The sequence below is a fragment of the Macrobrachium nipponense genome, chromosome 12 (assembly GCF_015104395.2).
Source record: "Macrobrachium nipponense isolate FS-2020 chromosome 12, ASM1510439v2, whole genome shotgun sequence".
Classification (NCBI taxonomy): domain Eukaryota; kingdom Metazoa; phylum Arthropoda; class Malacostraca; order Decapoda; family Palaemonidae; genus Macrobrachium; species Macrobrachium nipponense.
The window spans coordinates 49,299,476-49,327,413 of record NC_087205.1 but is presented as its reverse complement, the minus strand read 5'-3'; the positions used below and the strand labels follow the sequence as shown (position 1 = coordinate 49,327,413).

General features: G+C 43.4%; 1 protein-coding gene across 1 annotated transcript in view; it reads right to left on the bottom strand.

Moving 5' to 3' along the window:
* LOC135224520 (PAX-interacting protein 1-like) overlaps nt 1-27,938 on the bottom strand; it is a 363,885-nt gene that overhangs the window by 256,227 nt on the left and 79,720 nt on the right. The window contains exons 4-5 of the mRNA XM_064263576.1: nt 19,253-20,096; nt 9-499 (exon numbers count right to left, since the gene is read on the bottom strand). Coding sequence (XP_064119646.1) covers nt 9-499; nt 19,253-20,096 — 1,335 coding nt within the window. The remainder of the gene's footprint in view (nt 1-8; nt 500-19,252; nt 20,097-27,938) is intronic.

The following is a 27,938-nucleotide window of genomic DNA, read 5'->3' as shown; positions in this document are numbered from 1 at the left end:
ATACTTACGGCATGAACTTGCTGTGGAACTGTGCTGGGCATACTAGGCGAGCGTACAGAGCCAGGTGTTCCCTGAATCACCACCCCACTTGCACGGACAGCTGGACCTGTCACTGCAGGAGGCATTCCAGGTGTCCTTTGCATTGGTCCTAAGGTACCTGGAGGTGTAGTACGTGGTGCTACTGGCTGCGCTAACTGAGTAACATTGGGAGGAGTTATACATGAATTATTTGGTGGTGTTCCTCTGGAGATATTTGGAGGTGTATGAGTGGAAACAGGAGGTGGGCCAACATGAGGACTAGATGACAAAAGACCTCCAACAGATGGAAAAGGAGGGGTTTCTCTTGAATTTGGAGGAGTAGCACGAGCTACTCCTGGTGGAGTTGCCCTAGCAACATTACCTGAGGGTGACTGTGCTAAATTTGGTGTCACTGACCGAGCTATGTTTGGAGGGGTTAGTCGAGATGCAGCAATAGGAGATGCTGTTGGTGCAGAGGACTCTGTAAATATCAATAAATACCAGTATAATCAGAAGTAATTTTGTATTCTAATTCACAAATACAAAAAATTTTCTTAAAATATTAACAATAATTTTTTTATTAAAATATAAAATTTACTTCAATAATGGCATTGGATCAATACAAGTTTTTTCTCATGAAAATTAATCCTATGGGTAAAGTGAGTGTGAGCAATTTGAAATTTCTGCATATGAAACTTACGTATACCCACTGTACAAACTGTCATATTCTATGGCTTACAAGACCCCCTATACTTCCCTAAAATGGCTCAAAAATGTCATATGGGTGTTACATCCAAAGTTGAAGCCTCTGGTAGGCTAATGTTTGCCCAAATGTCATAGACTATCAATACTTGTACCAAGCAAAAACTCCATAACACTGTAATATTACCAGGATTTACTCAAATATCATCACTATCATCATCATCATTATTATGATTATTATTGTATACTGGAAACAGACCTTTCAAACATGTTTAATTGAATATAACCGGCAGAATTTACAAAATTGATCTTATACAGAATTCTCTCAATTCTTCTAATGACTTGCTTCTCTGACACACTGATATTATTAAGCAGATGTCTGATGTTCATCATGCTTTCAGTCATCAATGGAACTTCCGGCTGGTGTTATCAAGAGACAGTGGGTCAAGGATAGGCTATGAGTCGGCAATGGGTATTTGAGAGGTTTCGTCAGTTGGGAACAGGCCAGTCGTCAGTGGTCAATCCAAATTTCTTGTTTCTTTCAGGTTCCTTAAGGACGTCTACATGTTTCGGCCACCTCATTTGTTCATCCTTGGGACGGGATCGCTGTGTGCAATAAGCTACTTTGGTGGGATTCACTCTATTTATTGCAATTAGGTGGCTAGAAGAGTCTGGTACCCTATTTTTCATTTGGCGCTGCTTATGTCACCAGGAGGATGGCTTTTGATTGGCTATCCTCTCTGTGGGTGGAGCATCATTCTCATTGGCAATGGTGGAGGTCTTCTTGAACAGCATGCTGCTAGGTTGTCCTCAGGGTGAGGGCCTTGCAGATCTTCGAGGAAATGGCATGATGTCACTGGGTGTTGAGCGACAGATGGTGATGTCTTGGCAGCATGAATTCTCATTGGCTATTAGCACTGGGTGTGACATAACATCACTGCGGCTCGAATTGCCATTGGCTGCTGTGCTGCTTGTCTTATCTGGGGTTTCTATTCTGATGTTGTCGTTCGGTATAGCATTTCTGGTATATTCTAGTGCATTTCGTCTTAAAATAGTGGGGAGGAAAAATGATATTGTTATGATACAATAAAGTTTTGTACATACTTACCTGGCAGATATATACTTAGCTTTAGACTCCGTCGTTCCCGACAGAAATTCAAATTTCGCGGCACACGCTACAGGTAAGTCAGGTGATCTACCGCCCTGCCGCTGGGTGGCAGAACTAGGAACCATTCCCGTTTTCTAATCAGATTTTCTCTTCCACCTGTCTCCTGAGGGGAGGCTGGGTGGGCCATTTAATTGTATATATCTGCCAGGTAAGTATGTACAAAACTTTATTGTATCATAACAATATCATTTTTGTACATGAACTTTCCTGTCAGATATATGCTTAGCTGATTGGCGCCCTTGGTGGTGGGCAAGAGACAGCTAACTACTGAAATAAACAGGAAAACAACATAAGTTGTAGGTAAACATAAAAAACCTTGGTTCCTACCTGGTAAGGTGGAAGACTTCATGGCTACTGCCTAGGAGTCTGCTTCGCCTCAAGAGCCTCAGCGAGGTAGTGACCTTATGCTAAGAGTTCTTGTGGATCTGTCAATGGGGTCTTATCCGCTTACTTGACAGAATCCTGAGGATCTTTGTCAATGGGTGCTAATCCACTTATATGACAAAACACCTTGCCTAATGGCATAATCAAGGAGCACAACACCGATCCCGACCACCTGATCCTAACACCCGGGTTAGCAAAAAGATTGAAAGAAGTTACCCCGAACATTCTTTCAAACAACCCTAAAAAACCCCACACCAAATTCTAAAAATTAATTAAGGATCGGCATCAGCTCCCTGTCCCAGCGCCAAATCCGCAGATACGTATGGACCCAGTGAGAAGCATTTCTCGAAAGTCACTCTTACATCCTTCAGGTAGTGGGATGCAAAGACAGAGTTGCACCTCCAGTACGTGGCAGCTAGAATGTCCTTCATAGACAAAATCCTATGAAAAGATAAAGAAGTCGCAATGGCTCGGACCTCATGCGCTATTACTCTAAACTGCTTGAAGGAGTCGTCATCACACGCCCCATGAGTTTCAGAGATGACACTTCTCACAAAGAAGGCCAGGGCGTTTAAAGACATGGGTCTTCTTGGGTCCCTCAACGCACACCAGAGACTCTCTAGGCTACCCTTAATCTGTTTCTTCCTTTGAAGATAGAACTTAAGGGGCCTGACTGGGCAAAGAGACCTCTCAATCTCCATCCCTACCAAGGGGGAGAGTCCCTCAACCTCAAAGCTTCTAGGCCAGGGTTTGAGGGGTTTTTGTTCTTTGCCAGGAATCATGGCTAAAAAGAACATATTGCCGAGTCTCCTTAAAATCCGACACACGAGTGCAAGGCATTAGTTCACTTGTCCTCTTAGCAGTTGCGAGGGCCAAGAGAAAATACCTTCCCTCGTCAGGTCTCTAAACGTAATCAAGCCTGGATGGGGCGAGGCTCAATCCTTGTTGGATGTGAGGCGAATTTGAGAAACCCACGTCCAGATTCCAACTAGGTGAAAGTGAGGACTTCTCTTGGAGGTCTCTAAGGACCGGATGAGATCATGAAGATCCTTGTCCTCCGCTATCTTTAGACCTCTGTCTCTAAAGATAGCGGAGAGCATGCTTCTATATCCTTTATTGTAGATACCGGTAGGTGAGATTCTTCTCTCAGAAAGAGAGAAACATCAGCAATGTCGGTCACAGAGGTAATGGAAGAGGACAGCTTCTTCCACCTGCACCATTGTCGCAAGACTTCCCACTTCGACTGGTACACCCGTAATGTTGAGCCTTTCGCGAAAATCCTATCACTCTGACGAGTCTTTGAAAGTTGAAAAGGCAGTCAGGCAGAGAGCGGGGAGGATTTGAGAAAGCTCTCGAAGTGGGGTAGTCTGAGCCGATCTCTCCTTAGTAGAAGGGATCTGGGGAAGTCCAGTATCCATTCCAGAACCTCTGAGAACCATTCTTGAGCAGGCCAAAAGGGAGCGATAAGGGTTAGAGTTGTCCCTGTAGAGGACAGGAACTTTTTCATCAATTCCCCCACCAGTTAGAGTGGGGGAAAGACCTACGCCTCGATGCCTGACCAGTCCAGTAGGAGAGCACGAATGCTATTGCTCTTGGGTAATCAAATGCGGAGCAAAAGTTGTCCAGTCTCCTGTTCTGATACGCGGCGCACAGGTCTACATGTGGCCTGCCTCACAGGGCCCATAGGCTTAGGCACACATCGAGATTGAGGGTCCACTCCAAAGGAAGGACTTGGTTCCTCTTGCTCAACAAGTCTGCCCTCACATTCCTCTCTCTCCCTGAATAAATCTGGTAAGGAGCGCGATCCCTCTCTTCTCCGTCCAAAGGAAGGGTTCTTGTTACCTCCTAAAGGGAGAAGGAATGTGTCCTCCTTGTTTCTAAAGGATGTCAGAGCCGTGGTGTTGTCCGAATTGACTTGGACCACCGTGTCTCTGACTTCATACCGAAACCACTTAAGAGCCAGAAAGATTGCTACAGTTGAAACACATTGAAGTATCAGTTAACCTGGTCCCCCATCCAGATGCCTGACACTTCATACGTCCCTAGTGCTGCTTCCCCTCGCTACTCTGACGTGTCAGAGAACAACACTAGGCCTACACCGTGTCGCGTAACTGACTCGGGCGCTCTGACAGCTGCCGACAGACTGCGTACGGTATCGAGGAAAATTGCTCAAGAAGAGATGAAGATTCTCATATCCGAGCAAGTCACTTGACCATCGTATTTGAAGGGTTAAGCCGAAAGACTATAATCTGTTTGACACTGATGTCGGACGGAGAAGGTGACGATTCTGTTAAGGCATGAGCCCCACAGGAGAAAGTCAAATGCCTTCAAGAGACCGAGGTTCCTGAAGGCAAAACCTTCTTATAGTAGTTGAATCTCAGTTAAGGAGAAACAACACTTATATGCCGTAGAAGACGAGGGAGGACAGAGAAGCAACCTACTTCTTCACAGTCGAATCGAGAGAAAGATTCTCAAGATACTGAACCCGTGCTTACCAAGGACTGAAAAAGCTAACCTCTAAATCGAAGCTGTCCGATGATAAGTCGTTAGCTATGAAAGCGGATCGTTTTTCAGCAAAGAAAAACTCCGGGAAGTACTGCCTGCAGAACTGCTTTTCATGGGCTGAATATAGAAAGCAGAACTGTCAGTCCGGGGAACAGGCGATGTTTTCCGATACATCTGTTAATTCGGGGTGAACAAAGAACTTGCACACCTAGGAATACGAGAAATTTTCTGCAGACAAACTCCGATGTCTGAAGAAAACATTCCTCATAACTTAGTGTGAAGCAGCGGTGGACTATTACAGACTTCCGTTACAGGGCGGTAAACAGAAAAAGAAAGAGTTCAATAAATATCTCTGTGAAAAAATACTAGCGATGTTGAAGGTGATGAAACCGAGCGACATAGCAGAAGATGGTCATTCATGCATGCAAGAATCCCCGTTAATCAGGGACCTAAGTCCGTGATTATTGGGCAGAGATACAGTTCGGCGGTACATCAATGCAAGAGAGAGATGTAACAGAACAGACCGCGTATCGCTGAGGGTCAGCTGGTACTGAGCTGCTATGGCAAAGACAACAGTCTCATACAACGTTAGCTCTCGCCGCCTCTTCATCCCGAGTTGCCAACTATTCCATTCTACAAAGGAATGGGTTCTTCTAGAACCATCGAGCAGAAAAATACGCTCGGGCAATTATATATAAGAGAAACGGATTTCGGTAAATACAAAAATCGAAACTGGAAACTCCTGAGAGGTTTGCAGTTCAATTAGGATACTCGTCGCCTCAGTCGGCATCGATAGAGCTAACTATATATGCGTCTGCACCTCGGACAAATCAACTGCTTAACAGAACATGACGTGAGGGTAATATACATAGTATATTAGCAGGTTTTTGAACAACGACTTCCATCCTACATTCTTTTCCCTACGAAGAGAGAGAGTAAGGATTGGAGATCTACCGTCTTTGTTCTCTAGTCAAGATAAAGAAGGAGAAGTTTTTCCCGAAGGAAAAAACTTCAATGTGAACCGAGACCCGAAGGCGACAGTTCAAGCTTCTTATCTTTTTAGGCAGAAGAATTCATGAATACTGTCCATGAGTCTGCTTTGCCTCAAGAGCCTCAGCGAGGTAGTGACCTATGACTGAGAGTTCTTGTGGATCTGTCAATGGGGGCTTATCCGCTTACGTGACAGAACCTTATTAGGATCTTTGTCAATGGGGACTAACCCACTTACATGACAAAGCCTTTTTTGGATCTTGTCAATGGGGGCTTACCCACTTACATGGCAGAACCTCCAAGATCTTGTCAATGGGGGCCAGCCCACTTACATGACAGAACATATTTAAAAAATTCGAGCATTAGCGAGGTTCCCGAACATCGTATAAAACATCGGGAATTCTCGTTTTAGCTCACTGAGGACCATGGTTTCGCTCAAGTGTTAAGAGATCGTAAGAAACTCGAACACTGCGAATGCCAGAAATTCCTCAGAATCTAAAGCATTCGGTGAAATCCTACCGAATTCGTCAGACAATCAGTAGTGGAGGTCGTCTAGATTCCCGTAGAACTCAAGGGAGGGGCAGGATCCTTCCTCAATGACTGGGCTTACGCCAGGTTCCGAATAAGGGCGCCTACCAGGAAGTAAGGCAACTGCTGAGTAGAGCACTTGGTAGGCATACAAGAGCCTGCAAGGAGAGGAGAGCCTGATTGTAGAGGCAGGTTCTCGCTCATGAGGAGAGGGGCTTCTGTCCGAGGAAGAGCGGTCGAAAGACGAGGATCTTCGGTCTGGCACCTCACCTCTGGGAGTTTCTTCAAGGCTGGGAGAGGCCTCGCGCCTGCAAGAAGCCTCGCGGACGGAAGGAGCAGTGCTGCTGGCGTCTCGTGTCTGATCGGAACATCGAGGAAGGAAAAACGCCTGTTTGTCGACTCGTGCCTTTACTGGAGACTCGCGCCTGGCTGGCGCTTTGCGTCTGGCAAGCGGCTCGCGCCTGGATGGAGCCTCGAGCCTGGTTGGCACTTCGCGGCTGGAAAGCGGCTCGCGCCTGGCTGGAGGCTCGCGCCTAGTTAGCGTTTAGCGGCTGGAAAGCGGCTCGCGACTCGCGCCTGTAGTGCCGTTCGCGCCTCGCTTGAGCTTCCTACCTGGCTGGCGCTTCATGATCAGAAGGAGACGAGGGCTCGGTCGCTAAGTGTTCCCGAGCCTCGTGTTTCTGAGGAGGCGAGCGAGAAGCGGGAGGATCGAAGGAACTCCTCTGAGAACGAGGTGCTGTGGAGAGGAGCTTGGAGCATGGAACGTCCAGGGGACGAGAGGATCTCTTAACTGGAAGAAAAGTGTCCTTCCTGTGTGGAGGATCCTTTGTAAGTACTCCTACCAGAGACGAGATATGCTCCTGCATGTTACGGAGAATCTTCGTCGTAGAATCTTCCCGCTCCTTGTCAGACGAAGGGGACTCCCAGCCGAAAGCTGGCGAAAACAGGGCTCTCTTGGCTCTCTTCCTATCCACAAGCGAACCTTCTGGGAAGCGCTCAGGGCTAGAATCCAAGGAGGGCGCTTTCCAACTCCTCTTCATAGGCCGCGACTGCTCAGCCGAGCTCCAGCCGCGCTTGGGCGAAGCGGAATCGGATGACGAGAAGCACTCTCTCAGGATGCCTTTGCAACGGCGATCCCTGGCAGTCTGGGACGACACAGATCCTGCCGAAGGGACGCCTGACCGGTGGGGGTTCTCTCTAACCTTCCTGCGGCTGTCGACTTTCCTCTTCCACTGGGTCTGGGAGTTTGGAAGAGGTCTAGGCCTGGAAGCACTACGGAGCCGGTCAGACGCCCCCTCCACAACACTGGGGACACTGAAATCACTATCCACTATACTGCGCTTACCTTCAAAAGCTCGCATTTTGAGCTCCATCTTTTGAGGGCATCCTTCAAATCCGCTAATTCCATTAGACGAATCTGCAGGTCTGTCCTGGAAAAGTAGTAAAGTCTCACTAACTGGCTCGTTAGAAAGAGACCTACTAAAGCTTTTCTAATGAAACTTCAGCAATGAAGGTTCTCTAATGAATTACATCAAAACGAAAGTTTTGTAATAATGACTGACATTCAGTAAATGTATACAGTCACTATTATAGTAAATGTATACCGAAAATGTATACATCCACTGTAATACAGCAAATTTACTGTAATACAGCAAATTCACTGCATACAGCAAACGTATACAGTCATTATTACGAAAGTTTTGTAATAATGACTGTCAATCAGTAAATGCAAACAGAACGATAACTGACTGATACAAAAGAGCTGTAGTTTCATGAAAAACAAAAATCAAATTTACAGTGTGAGGATCTACCGAACCGCTCGTTCGGTAGTCTAACGATATACATTCAATCACATAAACTAACGACAGTACTAGCGACTGACGCAAAAAAAAAGAAAAAAAAGAAAAGAAAAATGATAATAAAGCGTATGCCAAGCCAAAGATCCAATACGTCACCAAAAGACTGCGAAAAGATCCACGGCAAGCGAAAAACGACATCCATCAGGAGGAACCAACAACAGGAGTTGTCGGAACCGGCGACAGAGAAAATCTGATTAGAAAATGGGAATGGTTCCTAGTCCTGCCACCCAGCGGCAGGCCAGTAGATCACCTGACCTACCTGTAGCGTGTGCTGCGAAATTTGAATTTCTGTCGGGAACGACGGAGTCTAAAGCTAAGTATATATCTGACAGGAAAGTTCATGTACAAAAGTACTTCTTGCATGGTATGTATTGAGCGATGATTTTTCTTTCTGTATGAGCAGTGCTTTTAGGAGTTGCAGTTGTCACTGGTCAGGGGCCCTCCCGATTATCTTGATGTTTGTGATAATACTGTTGCGGGAGATGACTTCCTGGTGTGGTTCCTAATAGCACCTTCCTGTGCATGGCAGGAGATCCTCTTGTACAGTTTCATAGTAGTCATACCGATGTAAGAGCTGGGACATCCATGGACGTGGTATGAAAATTGGCAAACTACATACGTACATCTGCTCCAAAGGATCTCTTACTGGTGGGGTTGGGTTATTCTTCATTAATAGGTTCCTAGTTTATTGATTTTGGTAGTAGATGACTCATTTGAGTTTCTTGTTCAATTCTGGTGGGGGTCATATTCTCCCTAATGATCTTCTTCATTACATCGTCATCTTCGCAGTATCTTGCGTATATTCTTGCTATATATGAAATAGCTTAATCTTCTCTTGTGGCAGGCTCTCACTTCTGTTGTACCACTAATCCAATGCTGCACATATTTCTTTGTTGTTTTGTTAATTTGTCAATTAGATTATCCTTTATTCGAGCATTTGGGCAGCATGATCTAGTTCCTTGTGAGCGTCCTACCAGGATGAACAGTAAGTAAGGGCTCTTCTAACGTAGGCCCTAACTGTGGTACTTATTTTTAAACCTTGCAGGGCACTTGCTGTCACCATTCAAGCACAGTCCTAAGTTTGTCAGGTTTTTGTTAGACTGTAGTTCTAAGGCTGTCATCATTCTTAGAGACCAAGACATCAAGGTAGGGGAGCTGGTTGCTGCTGCTGAACTTGAACTGCACTGCTGGAACATGCTGTGGAGAGGTTCAACCTCTTCCTTGTCATCTGTTTGTACAAAGATGTCGTCAATATACCTTGCGTATTTCCTTGGTTTTCTCATATGGAAGAAGGCTGCATTCTCCACCCACAGAGGCCACATGTTCAGAAAAAAGGACAGTATTGCGATGGGCTCCTCTTAGGTGTCCTATCCTATTTGCTAACTTTTATATGGGTACAGTGGAGGAGAGAATCTTCTTCCATATGAGAAAACCAAGGAAGCAGGTATACTGACAACATCTTTGTACAATCAGCCAACAAGGAAGAGGACGAAACTCTCTGTGGCATGTTTTAACAGTGCAATTCCCTGAATTACGGCAGCAAGCTCCCGTACCTCGATGTCTTGGTCTCTTAAGAATGATGATGGCCTTAGAACTAGTCTAACAAAAAACCAACAAAGTTAGGATTGCGCTTGAATGGTGACAGCAAGTGCCTTGCAAGGTTTAAGAATAGTACCAATGTCACGGCCTATGTTAGGGGAGCCCTTACCCAATGTTCATCCTGGCAGGCCACTCACAATGAAAACGATCATGCCACCCAAATGCTCGTAAATAAAGGATAATCTAACCGACAAATTAACAAAGTAACAAAGAAATCTGGGCAGCATTGGACCAGTGGTACAACAGAAGTGAGAACCTGCAGCCCCACCCAAAAGAGAAGATTAAGCTATTTTATATAGTGAGAATGTACGCAAGATACCGTGAAGATGAGGATGTACAGTGTTCCCCCGTATTTGCAGGGGATGGGTACCAGACACCCCCATGAATAGTTAGAACTCCCCTCTAAAAATGCATAATTATTATATCTGTCTATCTTGAAAGTTCAAATACCAAATGTATACCTAAAGTATCATCCTACATCAAATATACCATTGAATTAGCATTACTAATATCATTTCAAAGTCATCTGAAACATTTTACCATCAGAAATACAGTAATACCTCGGGTTACGAGCCGATTAGTATACAAATTTTTTAACTTACGAAGTGACGCCCTCATCCTAGAATCTGAATTTTGCTCGGAACATGAATGTGCGAATTTCCCTAAAGGGCTGCCTGCATTGTTTACATCGGATGAGCGTGGGATCTGCGAACGCATTTTTCTTGGCCAAAACTTAACGAGGGTCACGTGACTTCCTCCCACCCATGCCCAGAAACCCCTAAAACCCCTTTTCCCCCTTAACTCTTTCACTCTTTTGGTGGCGGTAAGGTTGAACGCATTTGTCCGTGATACGCTCTCAAATTTACATAGTGATTTGCGCACGTGTTGTGTTTCCGTGATAGTGCTTTTACATTATTATTACTCAAATACTAAAGACAATGGCTCCCAAGATGACAAAGGCAAGCAGCAAGAAGGAAAGCACGAGAAAGGAGATGATTACGGTCAAAATGAAGAAGGAAATTATCCATATGCATGATAAAGGCGAGCACGTGAAAGACATTGCAGCATTCATTCTACAAGCGGTCACAATCAACGATCTGCACTATTTTGAAGAAAAAGGAAGAAATTAAAGCCAGTAAAGTATCGAAAGGTGTCACAGTATTGATGAAACAATGGCCTCGTATTCTCGACGACATAGAAAATTTGCTTATGGTTTGGATAAACGAGAAGCAGCTGGTAGGAGATTCCATAAGTGAGAGCATCATTTGCAAAAAGGCTCGTAAGATCTATGATGATTTAAATAAAAATGAGCCAGGCACATCAGCGGACAGTGAAAAACACTTTTAAGGCGAGCCGTGGCTGGTTCAAGAATTTAAAGAGAAGGTCTGGCATCCACAGTTTTGTTTGGCATGGCGAGGCTGAGGGCTCAGATAAGAAAGCAGCAGAGGCTTACTTAAATGAGTTTAAAAGGCTCGTGGATTCTGAGAACTACCTCCCCCATCAAGTCTTCAATTGCGACAAGACGGGGTTATTCTGGAAGAAGATGCCCTGGAGGACATTCATTACGGCAGAAGAGAAGGCCCTTCCCGGTCACAAGCCCATGAAAGACCATCTAACCTTACTGTTCTGTGCCAATGCAAGTGGGGATTGCAAGATTAAGCCTCTCCTCGTGTATCACTCGGAGAATCCACGAGCCTTTAAGAAAAACAACGTGCAGAAGAAGCTGTTGCACGTTATGTGGTGGTCTAATATCAAGGCTTGGGTGACAAGGATCTTGTTCGTTGAGTGGATGAACGAGGTTTTTGGTCCCAAGGTGAAGAAGTACCTCTGGGAGAAGAACCTCCCATTCAAAGCCTTACTTGTGATGGACAATGCTCCTGCCCATCCTCATGCTATTGAAGAGGACTTACTGAACAAATGCAAGTTTATTGAAGTCAAGTTCTTGCTCCCCAACACCACTCCAATACTCCAGCCCATAGACCAGCAAGTGATCGCCAATTTCAAGAAATTGAACACGAAGGCTATGTTCCAGCGCTGCTTTGAGGTAACGGAAGGCACCAACCTTACCCTCAGAGAGTTCTGGAAGGATCACTACTCTATTTACAACTGCCTCAATCTGAATGATAAAGCCTGGCAGGGAATCACCAGGAGAACCCTCAATACTGCATGGAAGAAACTGTGGCCCGACTGCGTTGCTGAACGAGATTTTGAAGGGTTCGAACCCGTCAAGGAGGAGGCAGCTGAAGAGGAGATTGTATCCTTGGGCAAGTCCATGGGGCTGGAGGTTGAGGTTGAGAAAAATTACCCGGATAAGGCTTCATCAGGGCGTGCAACAAATTTGTTGATCGATAATGGGGGTGGGTCATTTCTATAAAATTTTAAAGAACAGGGCAAAAGCAAGCCTCCAAAGAAAAATATTTCGTCAAAATGTGAAAGACGACACAGTGTCGCGTAAGCGTAAGATTAGTGAGGTTATTAGTAGCAGTGATAGTAGTGAACGCTGCTCTCGAGAGAAAATGCCAGAAAGTCTTCCAGAAGTGTTCATGGAGTGAGATTCCCCCCGAAGCCCTAACCCTCTCCTCCTCCTCCTTCCTCTCCTCCCGTCTCCATCAAGCCAGCAGCCACACTCACCTAAGGTTCAGGTTTTACTGTACATGCATACTAAATTTAGTGTTTATATTAAATTTCATTCTTCAATTTTATAATTTTATGTAATTCCTACCCAAATTTTCAACCTTAGTCAACAAAAATAAATGGAAAAATATGAATTGAAATTATCATTTATGGGCAGGTGGAACACATTATTTGCTTTTTATAACATGGGAAAATCCATTTAGGTCACAAATTTTTTAGGTTATGAAGCGGGTTCCAGAATGGATGAAATTCGTAACCCGAGGTATTACTGCATATAAACAGCCAATAAGAGAGAGAGAGAGAGAGAGAGAGAGAGAGAGAGAGAGAGAGAGAGAGAGAGAGAGAGAGAGAGAGAGAGAGAGAAACTCCTTGATATCAAAAGCTTGAAATAAACTTCTATAGGCAACACTTCTTCCCCTCCCATAAATACATATATCTTTTCCAGAGAAGAGAGAAAGAGAGGGCTGAACAAGTATCTATTTGTCTGTTTATCAATTCTTTTGCTGAGAGAGAGAGAGAGAGAGAGAGAGAGAGAGAGAGAGAGAGAGAGAGAGAGAGAGAGAGAGAATTAGAAACACCAAATGTATACCTAATGTAACATCCTACATCAAATTTACCTTAAATTATTATCATATTACTTTATTAATCCAGAGATTGTGTTAATATAATTTCATAGTAATCTCAATCGTTAGTATCCTTAAAGGTACATACATACATACACAAAAAACATACTTCTAACACTTGCAGCCAAAAGAGAGAGAGAGAGAGAGAGGAGAGAGAGAGAGAGAGAGACGAGGAGAGATGAGAGAGAGAGAGAGACGAGAGATAGAAGAGAGAGAGAGAGAGAGGAGAAGAGAGAGAGAGAGAGAGAGAAATTACATAAAAACCATTAAAATTGTTGACCATTATATGGCACTTTTAACCTCCCGTCACATTACTTGACATATTTGAGAGCTTCTCTGGAGTTGGGAGAAGGTAGGGAAATAGATACAGAGAAAGACAAAGGGAAGAATTTTCATTTAAAATTACAGTTATATTATTGTTATTATTATTATTATTATTATTTCGGAAGGAGACCCTCTCGTAGACATGTTTTGTTAAAAATAACTGCTGCTTCAGCACTATTAATCTTATAAAGAGTCTTCTCTATCTTTCTGATGACGGCTTTCTCGTTGTTGCTTAGACTGGCGAGCAACGCACCAAAGGGCATGGTAAAATTCGGTTGAGTCATTTGATTTATTATTGCTTATACAATTCTCTCTCTCTCTCTCTCTCTCTCTCTCTCTCTCTCTCTCTCTAACGCGACGTTTCCTCCTGATCGACAGGACATTATCAAGCGATAAACTGCTGAGGGACTGAATTTTTTCCAGTGCGGGGGAGTCCTTCTCCTTTTATCGTAGGTGTTGCGAGCTCTCCAGTACGGGTTCAGGCGCACTTCTCCGGTAGGTCGAGTTTTTATTGGTTCCCGGGAAGGTGACTCATACGGCGGGCGTTGACTAGTCTTGCAGACCATTCTCAGGTAGGGGGTATCACCGGGAGCCTCTTGATTGGCTTTTACCTGCGTGACGTCACCACCCCTGGTATTATTCTCCTGTCCGGTGTTCGTTCCATGCGCGCTGGTACTTTCGTTAGGGGAGAGGGGTGTGGTCCTCCTCACACACGTCGGTATCAGGAACGCTTCTTGGGTGGTATTGAGGGGAGGCTTTTCTTCGAGGATGAGCAGCGCTTCTAGGAGACGCAGACGTCGTGGGTCAGGTGCTCTCCCGATGATCTTAGTATTCCTGACGATGTCGTCTCTCGTGATTTGTTTCTGCGGTGTACTGCAAGGGCGTGCTGCCTAATGGCGCCCTCCTGGGCGTGGCAGGAAAATCCTTTTCGACAGGCGCATCGTCGTCATGCCGATGTAAATCCCAGGGCGTCCTTGGGCGGGGAATACGTATCTGTAGACGACGTTGGACTGCTTCAGGGGTCTCCTGCCGGTGGGGAGGGGTTGTTCTTCATCAGGAGGTCTTTCGTACGCCGATTCTTGTAGTAAATAATGAGGGACACTCTCTTTCCTTCCTCCATGGGGCGGACGTGTTCCTCTATTATTTTCTTCATGGCTGCTTCTTCTTCCTTGTATTGGTGGTGCATGAAGGCTTTATAGAAAAGTTTGATGTCCTCCGGGGGCGGAACGTTCCTTCTCTCTTCCTCCGTCATGTACCACTTGTCAAGGGCGGCTCGAGTTTCTCGGTTTACGAGTTTGTTCGAGTACCCATTGTTAATTAGCATCTGGGATGCTCGGTCGAGTTCGAGGTGTGTGTCCTGCCACGTCGAACAGTGCGAGAGGGCCCTCCTGACGAAGGCCCTGACGGTGGTGGTCTTGAACCGCGCAGGACACTCGCTATCACCATTCAGACAAAGTCCGATGGTTCGTAGCTTTGGTGTAAACGGTCGTCGCCAACTTCTGATTCGTCTTCGTGACAAGGACGTCGAGGAAGGGGAGCCGATCGTTGCTGCTGTACTCAACAGTGAAGTTGAGTGCGCTGTTCTGCAGGAACTGCTGCCGAAGGGCGGTTTCTACCTCATCCTCGCAGTCGGCTGCACGAAGATGTCATCGATGTAGCGTCGTTGCGTAATGTGCCGGGGACGGGAATCTGTGTTGCCGAGAAGACCCTTTCTTCCACTTCTCCCATGTAGAGTTAGCGAAGAGGACTCCTAAGGGGGACCCCATCGCAATCGCCGTCCTTCTGGCGGTACATCTGTCCTCGGTGGGTGGTGAAACAAAAAGGGGCTCTCTTCGTACAGATATCCAGCAGGGTTCTTAAGGAGTCTTCTGGGATGTTAGGGGGTGGGTCTCATATCGGGATTCCTATATACCCGCTCCATGATGATCCCTATCGTCTCGTCGACTGGGACGTTGGTGAATAGGGACTCAACGTCTAAGGACGCCATGGTTCCCGCACCGGGGGAGTCGCGGATCTTCTCCAAAAAAATTCCACCGATGAGGTGAGGCAGTACCTGGAGGGGATATAGGGGGTCAGAATTTTATTAAGGCGTTTGGCCAGAGCCGTAAGTCGGGGCGGGCGTTTGGCTGATGATCGGGCGTAGGGGGTTGCCTTCCTTGTGGGTCTTCACGTTCCCGTAAAGGTAGCCGAGGCTGTAGTCACCTTGGATGGGCGGGCAGTGTGTGGCACACACCTCCCGCCCATCCAAGGTGACTCTCTTTTACAAGGGAGTATTTTTCATAAGAAATACAAAGAGGACGAGCGAGCCCTTCGTACCATCATAGAAAGGAAGCGTCTCCCCCACGGACCCTGCGAAAAAAGTGAAACTAATAATTTACTACAAGAGCAAGAAGACCAGTGGCCTGATTATGAAAACAATCCAGCCCCCGTGTTGCAGGACCCTCTCAGAAAACTAACGTTGTCTACCAGTACAAATGCCCTGTCGGGAATGCCCCGGCGCTTTACATTGGTATGACGACTATGCGATTTTCGAAGAGGATATCCTGCCACGCTCAGGAAGGCGCCATCCATAAATCTGCCGAAAAACGTCCACAATACCAGGATAACTAGGAATGACATTATTCCTAATATCAGAATTATCGATAAGGCAGCAGACCACCGTCGCCTCCCGCCTCTTGGAGGCCCTACACATCGGGAAGAGAGACCCAGCCTCAACACCCACCAAGAGACTTCACTCCTCCCGACGGTGGCACGAAGGGCGCCGCCCCCGCCAGCACCATAGAGCCGATCGAACGGGCCAATCAGGTGCCCCCGCTATCGGCAATGACCTTCCCAATACTACGCTCCCAGTCTCCAGCGTCCGCACGAGAAGAGCAGTGCGAGCTTCCACCTCTGCAAGACGGCTTGACTCAGGGACTTAATCCTCTGTTCAGCCAATGAAAATGCAGCGCCCATCAGACAGAGCACCTGGGACACAATAAATACCGCGAACGACCCCATTTCAATCAGTTCAAGCTCACCTTTCCTTGAAAATGAACCGATGATACGGTTGGAAACGTTGGAATTCCGTTACGCCCTTAGACTAAGATTTGTTAACCACTTTTGTTATCATATCAATAAATTATTATTTTTAGAAAACATTTCTTTCACCGAGATATGAACATCGGCCAGCTATTAGCAAATATCAGCCCTGATGAGAAGCGAATAATAAGAAGAATTGAAAAGACCATATATAAAATCAATTCCACTGATGCTGCCATCATCTTTAACAAAACATGTTTGAGAGAGGGTCTCCTACCGTTCATATATTATTATTATTATTATTATCATTATAATTATCATTTCAAAATATATCAAACACATATCTCCCATAAAAATTATATCTTAGTATGAGAGAGGAGTTATCCTTACGTAAGTGAAATGGAAAGGTTATTATCTCTTTAAAATACTGCCACATACGAATTTTGTAATTATATTATTATAATTATAATTATTATTATTATTACCAACTGAAACTATCAATAAATATCACATACTAGTACCATAAAAATTCTTTCATCTCAATAAGAGAGAGAGAGAGAGAGAGAGAGAGAGAGAGACGAGAGAGAGAGAGAGAGAGAGAGAGAGAGAGAGAGAGAGAGAGAAATTACATGAACACTTAGTGGCAACAACACAACAGCTCCTTCCCCTCCTGTCACATTACTTGATATATTTGAGTTTTAGTACCTGGAGTTAGAGAGAGAAGACTGGGATTTCCTTTATTCTTACATATTTTTATAATTTATAAAATAAAATCTTATTCACTTGCTATAGCGCTTTCTTTAACGAATTGATATTATTGCTGTTTACAATAATATTAATATTTGAAAATGGTAAATCAGTTATTTATCATGCAAAAGACATACATCTCTGTAAGAAAGAGAGAGAGAGAGAGAGAGAGAGAGAGAGAGAGAGAGAGAGAGAGAGAGAGAGAGAGAGAAAATTATTATTGTTATTATGTGATATCATTTAATCTTATTAGACTTACTAATACAGTATTAATCAATATTAACTTTTGAAAATTAGTAAATCATTTTTGTATCATAAAAATGTATTTAGTCACAAAAATAACATCAAAATAAACTAATTGGTGATTATTTTCGTCGGAAAACCCAGTGAATACGCAAATTTTCCGCAAGTAATGGGTAGATATGGTCCAGCAAGAAATTCTCGAATCTGTGAGGCCGTGAATACGAAGAAAATGAATAAGAGGGCCCACTGTAATGAAGAAAATTACTAGGGAGAATATGACCCACACCCAAATTGACAAGAAACTCACATTAGTGATCTATTGCCAAAATCGACAAACCAGGAACCTAATACTAATGAAAAACAACCCAACACTAGCAAGAGATCCTTTGAAGCAGATGGAGGTAGCACCATGCTATTGGCTAAAGAGCATTTCTCTCAAGCCATTTCTCATGCACTGTTGCAGCCTTGTGGATCTTTGAGGCAAAGGAATGATGTCACTGGGTGTTGAGCGACAGATGGTGATGTCACGGCAGCACAAATTTTCATTGACTTTTGGCACAGGGTGTGACGTAACGTCACTGGCTCGAATTGCCATTGGCTGCTGTGCTGCTTGTCTTATCTGGGGTTTCTATTCCAGTGTTGTCATTCGGTATGGTATTCTTGGTATTTTCTGTTGCATTTCTCCTTAAGGTGGTGGGGAGGAAAAGTACTTCTTGCATGGTATGTATTGAGCAAGGGCTTTTCTTTCTGTATGAGCAGTTCTTGTGGGAGTAGCAATTGTTGCTGATCTGGGGCCCTTCCGATTATCTTGGTGAATGTTTTGTTGATCTATACCTGAGAAACAAATTCTGATCCTTTCTTAATCTCATTTTTATTTATGTACCAGTATCTCATTTTTCTTGGGATTACTTATAGAAACAATTTATGTATTGTAGTGAGGCAAAGGATTAACCCCTCCATTACCAAGACCTTTCATAATCTAAATAAATGAGTCTGTTAACTGTTTTTAGCCAATATATAAATTAAAACTCAGAATAAAAGTATATATTAGTGATTTCAGATTGCTCGTCACCCCATTAACTTGAATTCAAGTAAGCACTAAATACCTAAATTGTTAAAAGTTTTCTAATGGTAGCCATAATATAATCCAAACTGTCTCCAGGTAATTAAGGGATTAAATGCTTAATAGCTGCAGTTGATGTTGTTTTTCAATACAACTTATGCCTTTGAAATTGTTTATGTAACCCTATTATATGACCTTTCAACTTTTGAACCTTTAATATAAAATAACCAACAAGAATGATTTTAGTAACAATATATATTCCCCTAAATAACAGTGTTACAGAGGGACAGGTATTGATATCGGTATCGGCTTTAAAAGTTGGTACCGGTATCGGTGCATCCCTAATATACATATATTGAAATCCTGAGTGCCCCCCACCATGAAAGATTTCTAGATACGCCACTGGTAGAAACATGGACCCTTATAAAGTAATGGAGGAGATTTGAAGTGTGACTACAACAGAAATTATTAAGAGTACATTAAGAACATCATACTATTAGTGTTGAAGTATCAGTAAGATGTTATGTACTATATGGAAAAACAAACTGATTTCTTAAAGACTGAGATAAGTTCAACACACAATGATAAGGGGTGAAGAACAGAGGTGGTAAACATAGGACCACATAAATACAATCCATTAAAAGAGCATAGAAATTTAAAAAGAAAAAGTAATATATAAGATAGAAAGTCAGGAAAAAAGGTGAATAAGATAAAACACACTGGATAAATAAAATTTCACATCTAATCCCATACAGTGAAAATCTGTAACAAAAACAAATTGCAACAAATTAACTATCTAACAAATAATTTAAAATTATATGATAATCAAATGCCTTCAACTTACGCTGTAGAGGCATTCCAGCACTTGCACCTGTGGGAACAACAGGAACCGGGGGTGAACTGACTGCTGGAGGTTGGTTGTCATTTGAAGATGTTGGGGAATCTTGTAATATGGGTTGCCCATCTAAAGATGGCAAAATCTGGGTTGCCAAATCAGGTTCAACTGTAGACAATGTTGCCATGGGAGTTGATACTGGAGGAAGGGTTGTTACCGGTGGTGGTGTTTCTTGGTTTACAGTCTGCATAACAGACTCTGATGGCTGCTCCTGATCTGATTCCTGAAGAGCATCTTCAAGAAAACTTTTGGATGCAGCTGTACTTTGGAGGGCAATCGGATTTGATGACTGGGGAGGTTGACCAGATGATGGTGCAAGTTGAATGGACGGGGGTGGTGAGGACTTTTCTATGACTTGGGAGGCACTACTGATAGCTGGAGCTGGTATGCATGGGGTTGTGGGCTTAGTACTTAGCTGCTTCCAAGACTGTGGAGTTTTGAGTTGATCCAACAGGGACATCCCTTTATCTGATCCATCATCCTCATCTTCATCCTCATCTTCATCATCACTAAAGTGCAAACTGTCAAACAATGACTTCTCTGGTTCCTTTTTTTTTTCTTCCTTCTTCTTTGTTTCTTCTGTCTTTTGCTGAAGATACACTGGTTTTCTCTTTTTTTCTTTTGACACTACTATTGGTTGCTGCTGCATTCCTTGAGGTCTTGGTTGCTTTAAAAGTCGTGGATGATATTCCAGTTCATCAAGCTTAGTACTTTCTGCAATGCAGTCTGTTACCCAGTCAGGTGTGACAACACTAATCTGTTCTTCATGCCTCAGTGCAGTGGCATACTTATCCTGTGATATAAGAAAAAATATCAGAATCAATCAGAAATAAAGGTACAATAATCTCTTCATTATTTTGATTAATCAAGCCAAGGGCCCATCAGATCCAGATAACGACAAGTAAAAAATTCTAGGCATGATAAAGAGAAACTGAACCCTTCATCACCTAATCTAGTCAATACTGCATAATACTCAAATACACTTTGAAAAAATGCAATACCTCACTCATAAATGGCATACAATTTGATAGATAGGTAGCCTGTGTTTACAAAACAGCCTACCATGGTTTTATTACCAATAATACTATATTTGAATTCAACACATCAGTTGTTATCATATATTACTACCATTAAGATACAAAATGTGTATATTTGAACTACTGGCCTAGGCTAGGTATTACAGTCACAGTATCCATTTCCATAAGTCAAGTCAAACAGATTTTCATAGCTCTATTTAAAGTATGTAAAGGCAATGGTAATGAAACTTGATATTTTACTACAAAATCTGTTTGTATAAGTATGTGAACTTTTGGCCTAGGATGGGTGTTACACTCAGTGTCCTTCTCCATAAGTCACACAGACTATAGTACCCCCGGGTTTTATGTGTTTCACATTTCTGCGGTCCACTATGTCGTGGATTTTTGTGGAACACATTATTCACTTTTCCACAGAGAACTTTCACTAATTTGCAGATTTTTCTTTGAGTGGTATCTCTAAAATTAACACTTATTTGCTTTTTTTCCTGGGGCAACAGTGTATTCACTAATTACTACTGTATTTTTCATCAAAATATACTAATTACTGTATTTTTCATTAAAATATAAGAGAAAGAAAGAACTGTGGTTCTTACATCCAAGTCTAAGCACAATATAAATGGATACTGTAAGTGAAATAATGTTTCACTGATATTTTGCTCTTTTATTTAACCCATAATGGATGGACTGATCCTCAGGAGTAGTAATAACAGGTTTGGGGTGGTGGACGGATTGATCCCATAGATAAACAATATTATGCGCCATTGATTTGTAAAAAATTGGGCGGGAAAAAGTTCCCAATACAGTAGTGCCTCAGGATACGAAATTAATCCGTTCCGAAGCAGCCTTCGTAACCTGATTTTTTCGTATATTGAACCACACTTTACATGTAAATTGCCTAATTCGTTCCAAGCCCTACAAAAACACCCCAGTAAATTTTATAATAAAAGCTGAATTGACCAATAAATAATGAAATACAACAATTTGGACCATTCAATACCTAACCTAACTGTGATTACCTGTAAATAAAGTTTATTAGTGTACATGTGTAAGTACATGCACTTACATACGTAGTAAAATATGGAACCTTACCTTTCGAGTGAGGCGATCTCCGAAAGTGGCGACAGAGGAGGACAAATGGCAGAAAACATGAACACTTAACTTTACGAAACACATTAACAAATGGCAGAAAACATTAACACTTAACTTTACAAAAAACTTAAATTAAATTTTTTTTTTTTTTTTTTTTCTACATTTTTTTTTCTTACTTTTTTATACTTTACGTTGTTTTACAAAATTTCAATTTCTTCGCCACTTTAAACTTTCTGTTTTTTCATATCACTTGGATCTTCCTGTTTGCTTACTCCTACTAAAGGCCTCTAAAAAATAACTATCCAAGGAAGATTGCTTCTGCCTGCTTTTCACAATGTTCCTGAAATGACTCAGGCAAACGTCATCGAACTACGCAAGCATACGATCTGTGTAAGCCTTTTCGGGGTGTCTCTTTTCTACAAATGATTGCACCTTATGAAAAGCAGCAAGAGCATCCTTAATTTCTGCCGTTGTCATAGGGTTCTCCTCCTCCTCGCTGCTGCTAGAGAACTCTTCTTGAATGACGTTATGTTGCATGGCCTCCAACTCCTTCAGGTCATCCGTCGTAAGCTCCTCTTGGTGCTCCTTGAGAAGGTCATTGATGTCGTCCTCGTCGACAACCAGCCCCATGGACTTGCTGAGAGCAACGATATCGTCAAGATCTGGTTGTGAAAGTTTCAGGATCGTCAACTGTTTCTGAATCTGCATCAGCTTCGCCCACGTCGAATCCCTCGAAGTATCAGGCAGATACGGCATCAGGCCACAGTTTCCTCCACAAAGAATTCAAGGTTCGCTTCGAAACCTCCTGCCAAGCTTGATCAATGAGTTGGATGCATATGATGATATCGAAATGCTCCTTCCAAAATTCACCCAAGTGAGGTTTGTGGTATCGATGACGTCGAAACATCTCTTGAAAAGATGTTTTGTATACAGCTTCTTGAAGTTCGATATCACTTGCTGGTCCATGGGCTGGAGGAGAGGGGTGGTGTTAGGCAGAAGATAACGAACCTTGATGAAAGAATACTCTACTAGGATATCTTCCTTGAGGCCAGGAGGGTGAGCAGGGGCATTGTCCAACAAACGAATTCCATGTGCATACGATAATGGTGCGATGGAGTGGGCGAATGACGCCTATTCGTAGAGCATGATGGGGTAGATGCTGACCAATAGGAGAGCAGGATCTTACGGCAGTGACTAGCATCAGGAACCAATGGGAGAGTGGGAGGATGGTGGCGAGTTTACAGAGTTAGAGGTGCACGAGTTTTAAAATTGTTCTCGGTGGTCCGGGCGAATCTCGGGACTTTAAAGTAACATCCTTTCATAACCTGAATTATTTTCGTATGCAGAGGCAAAAAAATCTTCGTACTATTTGCTTTCATAACTTTAATTTTTCGTAAGTTGGGATTTTCGTATGTCGAGGTTCCACTGTACTTTTACAGCCCTTAAATTTATTCTGGCTAAAATCACGACTGTGGACACCTCAAGACTTTAGTAATGCTTGTGACTTGAAGGGAGAATGTTCTGTCTCTCTCACGACATCATTTTGTAAATTTCCTTGTAAATATACCAAGGGGTTGCCGTTTTTTTTGTTCTTGTCTTTTATGATAGTATGTCAGTTGTAAATGTAATTTTACAAAGAAAAATGCAAAGAAATATTAGAATAAACATGTAAACATAAAAAAGTTACTAAATCTTCGTTCTTGGTAAATTTACGAAAATATTTTTCAACAAATATGCTAAGAATTTGTTACTGTTTTTATTTCTTATCTGTTTTGACATTGTATGAGCAGTAATTATAATTTTACAAAATAAAATAAATTTATTTATTAGAAAACAACAATTAAGGGATTTTGACGTAAGGAAAAATCTATTTCTGGGCGATTGGCTCGTGTCGCCAGCGAAATATCCTTTAATCTATTATTTCTAGGGTAAATGTACTAACACATACCAGAGAATAAATAAATAAAGAAAAAGGTCAGTATAACTGACTCGCTCACCCTCCAAGAGGGTGTCGATATGAACACTATGGCGAGTGAGACCACTACCACGAGCCAAATGCCAATAGAATTCTCCCACTACAAAATCCCCCCGCCCAAGAGGAGAGCCGACCCACAGAGTGGGCAGCAAACTACTACTACTCCATCCCATGCTGCCGACTGCTGCGCCTCTGGTGGCCATCCTGAAGTTAGCAGACAATCTTGGGCGATGGGATGGGTAGGGCGGGATTTCGCTGGCGACACGAGCCAATCGCCCAGAAAATAGATTTTTCCTTACGTCAAAATCCCTTTTCTGGGCTCAGCTGCGTGTCGCTGCCGCGAAATCGTACCAGAGAAATAGCACAAGATTGTAAACAAAAATCAACAAAACAAAGAGGTCCTCAAATAAAAGATAAAATAAAAATAAAAGAATATAATTGCTAATAAAGATACATATACACAATGATACAAAAATAGAAATATTGCTTAAATTAAACTTAATTCTAATAATATTTCTTAACTTAAGGTAATTTACATATATACAGGCGTAATATGGCATATATGAACCAAAATGGTATCTCTGTAAAGATATGTATCAGAAATCCAGAGCAATTAAACATAATAAGTTGAACAAAACAAACTTAACAATAATAATATATAAAGGAATGTATATAACTTAATATACAAAACCCGTAACCATTACCAATAAGATGTATCCCCTAGCATAAAAATAAGGGGATGACATCCAAGAGATCAATATCCACAATCAAATTGTGAGTGCCCCTAGCAAAAAAATAAGGGACACCCACCATATCATCATAAAAAGCAGCTAAGACACAAGGTAAACCGTAGATGAACAAGGCAGGAAAATAGACGAACTGTTGGGTGAGGCAGGTAGAAAGGAGGACCTGGATCTTCCTACTAAAGATTAGGTAGAGTCGGGGGAAACTATGTTACCTGCTGCTACCTGCTGAAAATTTCAGAGCTTCCAAGGACTTTAAGTAATGACGTTTGAACCCACTGTCGGCGATTTCCATCCAGTATACTTTTTCAACTCATCGAAGTTCATATGTTGGAAATAGTTAATTGAGGTGGCTACTGCCCTGACATCATGTGCGTTTTGGAAAAGAGTCAGGATTGGCTTGTTTAATGAAGTACAGGATTTGTTGCCTGATGCCTTTAATAGATAAAGTACCACCTTTTTTCTCTCTTAAAGAGAGGACCCGATGAGGATGAGGAGGTCCTAGACAGAAAGGCTCGTAAGGTTGAAACTGGGCTAAAGAGATACATCTTGTGGAAGGGGTAGTACCTTCCATGGTTCCACCTCATCAAAGGATCTTCATTCTTAGCTATAAAACTACGTTCCGGAGAAAGTAGCACTTCCCCTGTGGGAAGGAACTGAATATGATCCAGATTCTCTGGTTATAAAGCCGACAGTTCTGAAATTTCTAGCTCCTGAGGTTTCCACGCTTAATAAAAATAGAGTTTTTCTTAAGAGCATTATAAACGAAGCAAATGTGTCATTATTGGTTTCTGAAGCCAGCTTTTAGAACATCGTTTAAGAACCATGATACTGAACGTAGGCCTTACAGAAGGTCTAAGTCTAGGCACACGCCTTGGGAATAGACGAGAAGTAGGAATCTGTCAAGTCTATGTTGAAACCAAATTGAAAAATCTTTTTCAGGCTGACTTGTTTGTCGTAATCGTCCTAGCTGCTAAGCCTTTTTCAAATTAAGGATCTGAAAAAAGGATATAGCTGAATTGATTGTCATGATCCTAATATCTGATTCTCTCAGGAAGGTTGCTAACTTTTTTGACAGCAGCATCATACTGTCTCAAAGTTGAATCTCTTTTATTCGGATTCCAAGAAGAGAATATTTTGAGGGTCAATATTCGCATCCCTTTTCGCTGCAAACTTCATGAAATCCAATAAAAGATTAGGGTTTTGAGAATCCCTGAGGAAAGCGAACACAGTCTTCGTTTGTACTGACTGGGAGAGCCTGGGACTGGGAATCCGAAGAGGGCGAAGACCACAGTTCCAGAATTAGAGGGTACCAATTGCTTCTTCGGCCAGTCTGGGGCTACTAGAGCCACTTGACCCTTGAATGTCCTGAGTTTGTTCAATACCTTCATGAGAAGATTCACTGGAGGAAAGACATAATCTTCTCCCAGTTGTTCCAGTCTAGAGCCAGGGCGTCCGTGGCATAGGCCAGAGGGTCCAGGTTGGGGGCCACATAACATGGGAGTTTGTGGTTCGCTTGAGATGCGCAAGAGATCCACTTGTAGGCCTGGAACTCTCTGAAGAATCCATTGGAACAAACTGTTGTCCAGTGACCATTCGACTCTAAGAGGTACTGATCGGGATAGAGCATCTGCTATGACGTTTCTCACTCCAGCTATATGGGTGGAGGAGAGATGCCAAACTGAACTTTGTCCGCCAGGGAGAAGATGGCTACCATGACATGATTTAGATGACGTGATTTGGAGCTCCTCTGTTTATACAATGTAACTACCACTGCGCCTGTCCAAGACTAGCTTTATATGGAGTACTTTGGCGGACGTAACCTTTTCAGAGTCAAGAACACTGACCATTGCTTCCAGTACGTTTATATGGAACTGACGGAACTGAGGTTGACCACGTTCCTTGAACCTTCTTGAACTGGGAATATCCTCCCCAACACGCTTAATGAAGCGTCTGGTGTGGATGGTAATCCGGTGGAGGAAACTGAAGGGGCACTGATACCGACAAGTTCTTGACTTTCGCCCACGGCCGGAGTCGATTCCGTAGTTAGAATCAGAGGGACGGAGGATAATTTGTCCCTGGACCTGACATTTGCTCGTGAGCGCCAGATTCTGGTTAGGTCTTTCAGTTTGGCTTTCATCAGGATGTTTGTCACTGATGCAAACTGGAAGTGAACCCAGGATCTTTCCTGAGTTCTTCTTGACGCCAGTTTGTGACTCAGAAATTGCTTGACTGACTTCGCTATTTCTTTCCTCTTGGTTGATGGAATCGACAGAGTATGGAGGATAGATTCCATTGAATGCCCAGCCACTGAAAGTTTGACTCTGGAGTGAGTCTTGACTTGGTCCTGTTTATCTTGAAGCCTAGATATTCCAGGAACTGAATCACTTTCAGTGTTGCTCTGTTGCATTCCTCAAACTGTTGAAGCCCAGATCAACCAATCGTCGAGATACGCTACTACCATAACCCCTTGCGATCTTAGTTGTTGAACTACTACTTCCGCCAGACTTCGGTGAACACCCTGGGTGCTACGTTGGAGCCCGAAAGGAACGACCTTGAAGGAGAATGTCTGGTCTCCTATCTTGAAGCCCAGATACGGACGGAAGGTGTCTTGCAATAGGGATATGATAGTAAGCGTCTGTAAGATCGATAGAGGTTGGTGACGGCCCCACGGGGAAGTAAGGTCCGCACCTGCGAGATCGTGAGCATCTTGAACTTGTCGCAGCGAATGGCTAAGTTTAAGCGGGACAAGTCTAAGATTACCCTTCTTTTTTGTGAGCCTTTCTTGGCACGCTGAAACAAGCGACCTTGAAATTTTAACCTGTTGACTCTCGCTATAGCTCCTTCTGAAGGAGATCCTCCGCATACTCCGTCAAATTCCTTGGAAGGAAGTTGGCGGAAAGGTCTGGATGGGGGTGGGCTCGCTAACCAGCTCCAACCCAGCCTTTTGACACAATGCTCTGAGCCCACTTGCTGAAGTTCCACGGTTGGCGAAAGTGAACAGCCTCCCTCCTACCTGAAAATCCTCATTGGTTCTGGTATGCCTCCTCGGCCTCCTGAAATGTTTTCCCCTATTAAAGGGACCTCCCGATCCTCTCCCACGAAAGGATCGCTTACCTCTGCCTCCCCTACCCGAGCGGTCATACTTCTGGGAAGCTTGACCCTCGAATACCTGATTGTAGGCTGGAGAGAGGGCGTAAGAGGTGGAGGGCTGAGGCTGAGGGGAGATAACATAAATCGGCTGCGACTGAGCCTTTGAGGTGGAAGGTTGGGCTGTTTGCACCAAGGGAACAGCCGGAACCTGCTGAGAAAAGTGTGACTGCTTCTTCTGGTAGGGCTGGAAACGTCTGGGTTTCCTTTGAGCCTTACCCTTACCGGCTTGATCCTGTCGTCCTCTTGGCCGTAAGACCCCAACCGGCTCTTTAAGGCTCTGGTTCAATCTCGTAGCCTGTGAACTGAACCTCCTTCACCATCGCTTCTGGGAAGAGGTCTGCTCCCCAGATGCTTGACGTAAGCAACTTGTTCGGCTCGTGCCGAATTGTTGCTTCTTGTAGGACATGTTTCCTACAATTCGTCCTAGCAGTGGCGAACTCAAACATATCCGACTGCACCGTTTGAGTCAAAGATTTGGTAAGAAGCTTAAAGAGTGGCTCCGACCCATAGGCAATGGTAGCCACCTCGGTCATAGCCATGGAATTAATAGACCTGGCTAACCGCGATTTGGCGTCGAATTCCGCCTGAATAAGGCTATCTGGAAGCCTAGGAAGCTTCTCACCAAACTGCTCCATAGC